This window comes from Anas platyrhynchos, chromosome 15 (genome assembly GCF_047663525.1).
Source record: "Anas platyrhynchos isolate ZD024472 breed Pekin duck chromosome 15, IASCAAS_PekinDuck_T2T, whole genome shotgun sequence".
Taxonomy (NCBI): Eukaryota; Metazoa; Chordata; class Aves; order Anseriformes; family Anatidae; genus Anas; species Anas platyrhynchos.
In genome coordinates, this window is record NC_092601.1 from 870929 (window position 1) to 881696 (window position 10768).

A 10768-nucleotide genomic window follows, 5' to 3' on the forward strand; every position below is an offset into this window, starting at 1 on the left:
GCCCACCTCCGAGTTGACTAGGGCTGAACTACTGAAAAAGAAAAGAAAATCTATAAATAAGAGTGAGAGATGGTGAATACTTAACCATCTCTTAAAAGCAGGATTTTAAGAGAATAAGTAATTGATAAATGGAGTTAAGATCGGAGGGAAAAAAATCCACTGTTGCAATCAATAGAGTTAAGAAGTTTTTCAAGTACATTAGGAACAAAAATTAGAGTAATGACACAGATCTGATACGGGATGGGTATTGCTTCAGTGAGAAATGATGGAAAAAAACACAACACAACACATGTGTATGTGTTGTTGGGTATTTGTAAAAAAAAAAAAGAAAAAAAAAACAGGTTAATGAAAACTGCATGCTCAATTAGATGATTTTTTTGTTGTCATTGGTAGGGAATTGTGTGCTTTACAACACAGTATGTGTTATATATATATATTATATATGTTTTATATATGTTTTATATATGTTTTAATAAAATAAGGAAATGATATTTTTTTTCTACGTTTGTGGTTTCCAAACTGTAGTTAATAAACATTAAACAAGATGCAATAGGATCTCGTTAACTCTTCTGTTTGAAAAAACAGTGGCCCTGATCGAGAGGTGCAAGTGAGAGGAGACAATATTCAGTATTTCTCTATGTTGTCATTTATTGGTGAAGATGAAAGTCTGCAGTTCATGTTCATTACACTAGCATGACAAAATGACCACAAGGGGGACTGTCTGGTAGTGAAAAGGAACTTCAGCATGGATTAAAAATCTTTGCCTTTCTTTATTCTGAACTGTTTTTCTTATGGCTGCTAGAGAGAGATTCTCTGCCTTAGAAATAAAACTGCCCAGGCTGTTCTGATAAACCTGTAGGGTTAAGGCACTTCTACCAAAACAGATTTCAAAAGGCAAGAAGTCAAAAAGCAACAATTCAGTAATCTGTGTACACTTATATATTAAGTTTTAAGATAACCTGGTTTATATTTAGTTCACACAAATTAACCAAACATAGCAGCATACTACCTAAGAAAAGCTTAAGAAATTTATTAGATGCACAGATAAAGTGCTGTAACAGAGAAACTTGTGTAAATCTATTCTAAAATAAATAAGGTACAGTTAAACCACCTTTGACTTGTTTTAACTCGGAAAGAAATAACCTAAGTTTTAATCATTTGAATTTTAAGGTCAAGGTGAAATATACCATAACTATAACAGTGGTTGTGATCTGTATCAACTATTTGAGGCTCCTGTTCCTCTTGAGGTCTCCCAGAAACAGGAAGGCTATTGCAAAATGTATACATTAGACATAGCTCCTTTTACAGAAACATTTTTGTAATAAAGTCTGGTTGCTCAAATACATGTTAAAATATTTAACAAGGAAACAATTTTCTCCTGATCCAGTCGATCTTTTAAACAAGACGATGTATTTTTCCTATGACGCAGCCCACAGGAGGGAACAGAAGTAAACATCCTCCTTAACTGAAGACGGTTTTGCTTGAAGAACTAAACTATTGCATTATTATATGAGAGCAAGAAATATCCATTTGGGTTATCCCTTTCTCCAAACATGGTGCCCAGTGATACATGTATTTTTGCCTTAATCTCAAAGGCCCGTTTGTCTCCAGGTAAGGTACGTTAAAAAGAGATTCCCTTTAAGCATCTTATCACAAGATCTCTTACTGCCTTTCCATCCGAGGAAGCTTGTGTGTTAAACTGCCCTTGGAGTTTTGGATGCTACTAGATTTCTGTGCTCTGTTATCCATAATTTCAGGCACTTCGGGGCTAACATGGCTGTTTAAGTCAATGCAATAATATTACCAATATATTCAACACTCAGAAGAGTCACCACAGTTTCCTTCACACACTCAGGATTTCAAATTCTTCTTCCAATTCAAATAGCTTGTCAGTAGATTCAATGAGTTCTGTAAAAAAAGATAAAGAAAAAAATGCTTCTAAAGACATGCCTGATTTTGTTCACTTAAAAAAAAAACTTTGAAAGACGCATTCCAGAAAAGTACTTTGTAAGAGTGAAAAAAAAAATCTGTGCTAGCAATTGTATGGCTTGTTTGGATACATGCCTGCTATATATTGCTTGACACTCACAAAGGATAGTTATTCTACCTGTGATTATTCTTTTATTTGCTAACGAGGAACATAACATTGCACAATTAGGCTTTTAATCGGTGCCTTACCTGCTCCTGTGGTTGTCACTTCTGGTTTTGTTGGAGGTATGAAAGGAGGCCAGTGTGGCGGGTGCTTCTGGACCAGCTCAAACATCCGTAGACTCTGCTGCTTTAGAATCTCCTGAGGACAGAATGCTTTCATTTTAAAAGCTTGCTCGGGAGACGCTTCAAACACAAAACGTGTCTGCTTAATTGAAAGTGTTTTTTAATTACGCATGTCCATCAGGAAAAAAAAGTCTTTATACAGACATACTGTGAAATCCAAGCACCATGGTCTCTGTAATACATCCCTAGTTAAAACACATCTGGAAGACAGATCTCTTGAACTGTACTACAAATTATCAGTCTTATCATCTTTTGATATCAGCTTTGATATCTGCAAACCTGTAATTTTGTTTACATGTAGCAAGCACACTAGGAATGTACAATATTTTCTGCTTTTTAAAAGGAAGTTGCTTGCATAGAACTCTCCTCAAGTTTTCTGTTGATCAATAGCACAAAAGACAGATCTATCAGCTCCTCCAAAGGGAAAAAAAAAAAAACAAAAAAAAACCGCATCAGATTTTGAAGGACAGGTTTTGGTCAGGAAAAAAGGTGTTCCTGAAGCCAAACGCTATTCCTCTTCAAAGAGAAGTTACCTTCTGTCCTGTATTTCAGTTATTTACAAACTGTTTTCCTTAGATGATTTTTTTTTTTTTTAAATAAATGCCTTTAGAGGTTGATGGTACTTTACATTCAGACGTCTGGTGCTTAGCTTAACAGCTGCATGCAGAAACATCCTCAAGTCTGTTTCCTGTGGCAGCCAGCACCTTCTGTTCTCCCTAGATCAGCAGGAGCTAGAGGCCTGCAGCACTTGCAGAATCAGATCTTTAAGACAGCAGGGACTAACAGTCATAATTAGAACACGCAATCTATTATGTCAAACAATAAAAAAGGATCAGGAAGCAAATCATTGATACATCACTACAATATGGCAGTTAAACCTTAGTCATTTAGTGAGAATTAGAAGTTAAAAGCAAGTGTCACCCAGTAACACCTTCAAGTGTGGATGTTTACACCCATTTTCCAACTGGCAGGGTTTGTGGCTGGTAAAGTGCTGAACAATTTCCAATTAGCAATTCAGTAGTATTGCCTTACCCTGATGCTTTAATGCATTCTTCTCTATGGCTCATACAATTTGTATACAAAGGAAAATGCAAAGGAAAATTTTACAAAAAACAAACAATAAAAAACAGACTTTATAAAGAACAAATCGAGATGCTAAGTTCCCACTCTTACCTTTTGTACAAGACTACACCGGTTATCAAAATCACATTCTTCTTTGCAAAAGAAGCCCTTAGGGGAAAAAACAAACACACAGAGTTTTACCTTTGCTGATGGTAGGTATGTGGTACCAGCAGGTAAGGCGGTTTGACCTCTGATACAGTAATGCCCTGTACGATCAGTAGATATAAGACTCCAAATATGTGGCAGCTCTAGGGAGAGAACCCACGGGGAGAACAAGGCCCTGCAAACCCCTAACGAAATAGTCAAGCAAAAAATAGCAGCAGCTCCTGTGTGCTCCTCCATGGAGCGCCACCCAGTTCCTACAGTCCAGGTATCAGCAGAAGCTGAAAACTTGTAGATGATGGACCACCTAAGGAACATTTCCATTCTGGTATCTATACTGAAAATATTTGCTCTTCCTTATGATTTTGTCTGTCTCGTTGCATCATGCCACATTTTGCACAGTTACGTAGTTAAGTATTAAAACAAAACAAAACAAAACAAAACAAAAAAACTTTCTAAAAAGCAGCAGTATTAAAAAACAGGTATGTGAATGAATGGCAGATACCGGTATCTTTACAGATTGTTTAAAGCTTTAGAAACACATCCCACTGGTGACAACTGCCAATCACCCAATCACAGGATACTGGCATGGGATCAGATCCAATTTTTTCAAATACCACACTACCCCCATGACATTTTGGGTGAATTACAAATAATACATTTGTATTTGTAATTTGGGGTGAAATACAATAATTCCACTTAAACATTTTTAACTTATGATATAAAGTAAGTTTAAGTAACTTGTCTTTAAGTAACTTTATGTTTGTGACCAAACCTAAAGTAGTGATAGAATAAAACACGTAAACCTGTTTCAGTTCCTTGCTTTGACCATTATAATGCCTCTTGAAAGAAGTAAAAGCTGCTCAGTAAAGAAAACAAAGCGAGCTCCCTACAGTACAGACAGCTCCCCACTTGCCCTAAGATTCTCCATGTAGTTATGTACAAACTACTATGTGTTGATCACAGAAGACAGCTTTGTGATCTTGGTTCTGTTCAAGGAGATGCATTGCTGCCCTTACCAATGTAGAGAGACATTACTTTGAGGTAAAGTACATGCATTCCAGATTTCCTGACACTTACTAAAGCTACTGAAGGGTCCAAATTCATGATCTTCATTCTATGTGGGGCTTCCTGGCAGTGGAAACTCTCATTGTCAACCGTGCCATTTTCTTCTGAATCTACAAAGCTTTGAGTGGTGTGAGGGTCCAGATAGATCAGCTCATTGCCTGGATGGGTAAAAGCCGTATGTTAAAAATAAGCAAGTGACATTAATAAGCACTTGGTCCAGAACTGTAAAATAGAAATTAGATTGCCATCGCAGTCAGTATAATCTAGACTTTCCAGCTAGGGATTCTTTAAGAGAATCGGAAGGGTTAGACACAACGTTTCCCACAGGGTATTTAGTATAACTTCCTATTGTGACCTATTACTGTAATTTTTTGGTTGGTTATGTTCTATCTTTGTCACATACTTTTATTTTTCCATGTGAGATCCAGTACTTTTTTTTTTTTTTTTTTTTTTAAATCTCAAGTGTTGTAAACACTAACATTTGACAGATTAAAAGGTACAGGATGTTCACAGATGCAATCTGTAATCCCATTAGGCATTCATTCAGAAATTGGAACAAAAAAGCCTAACTAAAACAGGTTAGGTTTTACAAAAGGACAAAATAGGGTTGCAAAATTTTGGCCCAAAGTGGGGTGAAATCTGAAGGAATGCATTTTAAATTAATTAGAGCAATACTTAATAACAGAAGGTATGCAAAAGGTGAAAAAGATACTGCTATCAGAAACAGTTTTGAAATACAAGAAAATAAAAGTGACATTTGACCAATACACTTGTCAAATGCTATCAGCTATTCTTAGTATGCTGCTCTTGTTGATGTCATCACTTATTTTTACACCTAGCTTTGCTGTTAACTTTCTGCTCCTGTTAAGGATCATCTCATACTGTTTCTAAACTCTTTTAGATATGCTTCTTCATTTATTTTATTCTATTCTCATCTTTCTTTACTTCTAGAGGTTCACGCTTAGACTCCTTACTATTTCCCCTTCAAAAAATGTTCTCTTTTGATCATCTGCACATTTGGAATAAGTTTCTTTTTTCCTTACCTAAAAATCCTATGAAATAATAGGCATTATTTGGTTTCCCTCCTACTGCTCCCAAAGACTGTGGCATCTTAAAGCATTCCTAGGAGTTCAAAAGGAATAAAGGAAATTGTAATTCATTTCTTTACTGACATCACAGATACCCAAACTTATTTGACAGTAACGAGCAATGAATCGAAAGAAAACCTTACTTTAAATGCATCAATATATACGGGATTTATGTGATTTATCCCTAGTCGTAGAGGTATAATAAGCAAGAGGGCTTTCCAGCCTGTGCAGAGTCCTCCTGCCTTCTTGCTTCGGCCACGAGCACTTCTGTGCAAATGTGCACTGCTGTGGGACGCGCTGCTGCTCTGAGGAGGGCACCGGCACATTTTTTCTGCGGGAATAAAACTAGAAATCAGTCAACGCACAGAGGAACACAAAGCAGATCTTCCTCTCAGTAGTGAATTAAGCTAGTTTGCCAGGGATCTTTATAGGGCACCCAAGACAAAACAAGCCGGGCATGGCAATTACAGCTATTTAGTAGAAGTGATTCTAGCAGACAGTATGTGCTGGCACGTCCAAGTGAGACGTTAGATAAATGATTGGGGGATGACAATTTAAGACTGCAGTGACATGTCCTATTAATGTTATTAATAGTGTCAAGCTTTGCCTATAAAACGCCAGAGAAATGAAATGGCAGCAATGATGACAGTAGAAATTCTTCAAGGAGCTCTTCACATCCAGTGATGTGAGCACGAAGTTGGCATCAGGGATCAAAAAAACACAACTGAGTTTGTATGTCCTTCTTCCCTCTTCTTACCCTTGCAAGACAAAGCCATGGCCCCCCAAGTATTTGTTCATGTTTAGATACATGCTGGCAAATGGAGTCAAATCAGAAACTGTTACCAGAAAACTGATGAGGTGTCACTTCCTGATGTCTTCAATGACCACCGTATTGCCCATAGATACATAAACTGCTAATGAATTCCATTCATCAAATAAAGCAAGCTTCCTAGAAAACATTAAGGTACTAATTAATATAAACTAGTTGGATCAAAAGGGTAGCTTTACACTCAGAACCATTTGATTTATTTATTTTTTTTTCTTAAAAAAAAATTTCTTTCTGCATTTTTTAAAGTCTCCATGTAAGAAAAAGAAAACTTTAAACATTAAATGTTTAATATCTTTAGAAAAATAGGTACTGAGTGGTACCAGGAAAAACATATGCGCTGCACCATGTGCAAACTGTTTTGTCTTACTGCTAAGTGCAGTGACAGTAACAGTCCAACTACATCAAGTTTATTACTTTTTATTGCACTCGACAGTCTCTGCAATGGGTTCTTGCCCAGTTGTGTCTTTTCTCATCTGGAAAAGAAAAAAATTCCTATGCCAGTTTTGCAGATTACTTTTTGCTTAAGAAATTCCACTGAATTCAGTGGAATTACTTCTGCCTGAGCCTGCGTGCACAGCAGAAATGGGGCATTAAAAGCTAAATCAGCTAAGGGTTTGGGGCACCAAAACTTCAGTGGGAGACAGCAGCACACAGTTTTATGTCCACTTCTGCAAAATCCAAACCTTTGGGGAAGGGAGCTACACTCTTAAGCTGCACTGGCAGAATTAGCTGTTTCAAATAAGCCAGAAAGAAATGGGGGTGAGCGTTTCACCATGAAAAACTTGGCCATGAAAGATCTGGAGTCCAGGGCATGCTTCAGCTCCCCTCCCTCTTCAGATCATGTGCCTGTTCCAGGGTGTCAAAGACTTGCTGCTGAGCTCGCAGGACCTGTAGCCTAGCCCCTGCCTGAGGTAAGACACCTCCACGTACCCCTGGAGAACTGAGCAGCCTCAGTTCCTTTAAGTGTGGCTCCCAGACTATGAGGAGCTGCCCATCTTTATCCAGCAGCCTTGCTGGCAGAACTGCTGCTCAGAAAGGGAGGAATTGCAGCTCAGTTCCCTCCTCAGCCGAGATGGCTTCTCTCTGATGTTTCACACCACCACTCCGACCTACACGGTGGCACTCTCGACCTGCCAGAGCTGTGCCACTGTGCAGAAAGGAATATACATCTGTGGTGTGACTGGTGAGGGCATGCAGACGGCATAGCAGGAGACTTTCCTGCAGTTTCTTCTCCTCAGGCTCTTCCTTTATTAAAATTTAGAGGTCACCCATTCCCAACTCAGTACCTGCACACCGAGCTGTGGCATGACATTCCATGCTGCACTTGTAAATAGATGGCAAGTACATTCCTGACTGTGGGACAGGGGGAGATGCAGCCTTCAAAACTCTGCCTGGGCCTTCTCTTGGCTGCCCCAGGGGAGTACGTTCTGAATGAGACTGGTATGATCTCACTTACTTTAGTACTTGAGCAACTGTATTTGGTCCAAACCATTCTCCAATTGACTTCCCCTCTCCAACACCCACCTGTGCTGTTTTCATAGTGAAAAAAAGACACACGTACACAAAATCAAAGAAAAATGAGACCATAAAGAATGTGGGAACAATATACAGTAAATACCGTGACTGTCAAACATTCTAGAGTAACTGCAATCTGTACTTAGCAATAACAATTATTTTCTCAATCTATGCTCTTTTCAAAACTTAGGGAGTGCCAGTTTCTTTAATAAACAAAAGGCTTCTAAACTATAACGAGAATTACAAGTTAACAAATGTTAGTGCCCTTTATTACAAATTACAGCAATAAGCTACAAGACTGTCTGTTCTAACATTACTGACTCTGGTACCCAAGTGGGTATGGACAGCTGGAAGATGACAAATCAACAGTTTGGATTAATGATGCTATGCTTTACCCTGACCTTGATGCAATTACAGACCTTAAAGGAAACTTAGCTACTGTGGCTGTGCATGTAGCTGAGGTGTTTCACCATGGCATTTAACCATGTATTGTCACAGTATTGCACAGTCACTGGAACATCTCAAAACAGAAAGGACCTAAATCTCTCTACTGTAGTTCTACATGGAAACAAAATATTTTCAAAAGATGAATGGAGTTGGAATGATTCTCTAAGAATGGCTGAACTTTAAGCCATGTCTGGACAAAAAATACAAACTGGTTGCCAAATAACTAAAATAACTGAACCAAATTTTGATTGCTGGTACAATTTTACTTTCACCAAACCTATAATTGTGTACTGTCTCTGAGGCTACAGAGGCACAGAATTACTATTTGAATTCATGGTCAAAGGATATGAAGCCTCTGCCCCTGCAGATATTTGAAAACGAACCGACTCAGCCTCCCATTGGTCTAACTCCTTCCATCTTCAACACAGGTCCTTACATAATTAAAAACGTGGGACAACAATAAATTGTCTTTAACCCTAGTTGGTCCCTAAAAAAGGGCCACAGGATGCAACTAGGTTATTGGGAACAGGATTAGGTATATTAAATAACATTGATGCTGAGGTCTTAATGAGTAGAGTAACTGCTACTACAGATGACCTAAGGAAACTGGAACAACCAATAAAATCATCCTTATTGGCTTTAGGAGCAAATCAATGGCTTCTATCAGATATTTTACCCCATTGGGAACAAATTGAGGAAAATGATCATCAATTAATTGTAAATGCCCTTGGAAAAGCCCAAGGCAATACCTCCCTTGCCTTGAGCTGTATCCAAGTGCAGTTATGGATACAATCTGTAGCAGCAGCTATTATTAGAGAGGGAGAAGGAGGAACTTTGCCCACTGAAATTCGAAAACTGATTTGGGATAATGCTTCAGAATTTGAAAAAGAATTTCAAGCTTGGTGGCAATTAGTCAACTTTACCCATTAAAATGATCAAATTGTTGCCTTTATACTTACTATAAGTAATGCCACCATATACAATGTATATCCAATCATTGCATTAGGACTCAATCACAATGGAACTATACTTTATCCTAAAGAGCATAAAGTATGGGCCCATCAAAAGGGAGGAAAGTGGCAAACAATTGATGTAAATGCATGCATTGTGCGTGAACAAAAAGGTTTCATCTGTGAAAGTAACACGCTGGAATCTCAAGACATTTGTCTTGACACTGAGCAAAATATTTGCCACTTCGAGATACATCCTAATGAAACCCTTGAAACTGTACTTATATATATTGGGAAAGGTTGCGTTTGTATGAGAACTCATTGTGATTCTATAGTCGTAGATAATACAGTGGTAGATACCAGTAATCACTCTAATGTTTGTGTTTGCAATTTTACCAAAATTCTAGGATGTGATTTTAAATACTCAGCTCCTGTCACTTCTCATCAACTTATTGCATCTAATTATATTCTGCTTCATGAACTGCTGCCTACTCCTATTGGAATGAACCTCACCTTGGTGAAGAAATTGCTGGTACATGAGGACCTGAAGCAGCTGATGACACAAGTCCGAGAAAATGGACAAAAGACTCTGATTACTGTCCACCATGATGCACAAGAAATACATCGAGTGATGGAAAGAGTGCAGAGAGATGAGAGACACCGTTGGTGGGACACTTTGTTTGGATGGTCGCCAGCTGCCAAGGGAATCTTCAACAAGATGCTTCACCCTGTTATTGTTCTGCTAATACTGTATTATATTTTATACTGACAATTAGTTTGTATGTTAAACTTTGGTTTATGATGAAACGTTTAGCATCACTACACAATGTACATATATTCGATAAACCACATTCCGAGAATGTATGTGATATCCCCGACACATTCCAACTGTCGTGAAGCTTGAGTGACTATAGTCACGGGGTTGATTATGTGGTGTAAATGCCTGAAGTAACTAGGAAAATAGAACTAACATTCACATTTTTAAGGAAAAGGTACAGCTTTGAAGAGGCTTCCAGGGTAGGGCATAACTGCATTATCTGAGTGTTCCCTAGGCTCCCAACCTTAGATGCTATTGCGCTGGGGAAACTTGGTGTGCTAGCTCTAAGGAACACCACGGAGCGTGGAGTGGAGTGGAGTGGAGACACCACGGCTAGGCTCTGTAATCAGGTGGGGCCTCGATTGTTCTTGTGCACAAAGCTGCACTTTTTGCCACCCTAAGCCAAAGACCTGTCATGTTTTGACAAATGCTGTACCCTAGTGTTCTTTTTGCTCATTATAATATCATTATAATACCAAAACACACCTCCATCCCAAAAGCTACCCGCCTCCAAGGTGCGACCACCCCTCACTGAGCATGCGCTCTGAATTTCTCG

General features: G+C 38.5%; 1 protein-coding gene across 1 annotated transcript; it reads right to left on the reverse strand.

Annotated features, from left to right (window-relative positions):
- Nucleotides 1-1291: 1291 nt before the first annotated feature.
- Nucleotides 1292-6620, reverse strand: LOC113841348 (cysteine protease ATG4A-like). The gene is made up of 7 exons (XM_072023877.1): nucleotides 6498-6620; nucleotides 5798-5985; nucleotides 5610-5688; nucleotides 4579-4724; nucleotides 3448-3504; nucleotides 2179-2290; nucleotides 1292-1908 (listed from the first exon to the last, which is right to left on the reverse strand). Exons 2-7 carry the CDS (start codon nucleotides 5978-5980, stop codon nucleotides 1844-1846), a joined length of 642 nt encoding a protein of 213 aa, XP_071879978.1. The 5' UTR covers nucleotides 5981-5985; nucleotides 6498-6620; the 3' UTR covers nucleotides 1292-1843.
- Nucleotides 6621-10768: the final 4148 nt, after the last annotated feature.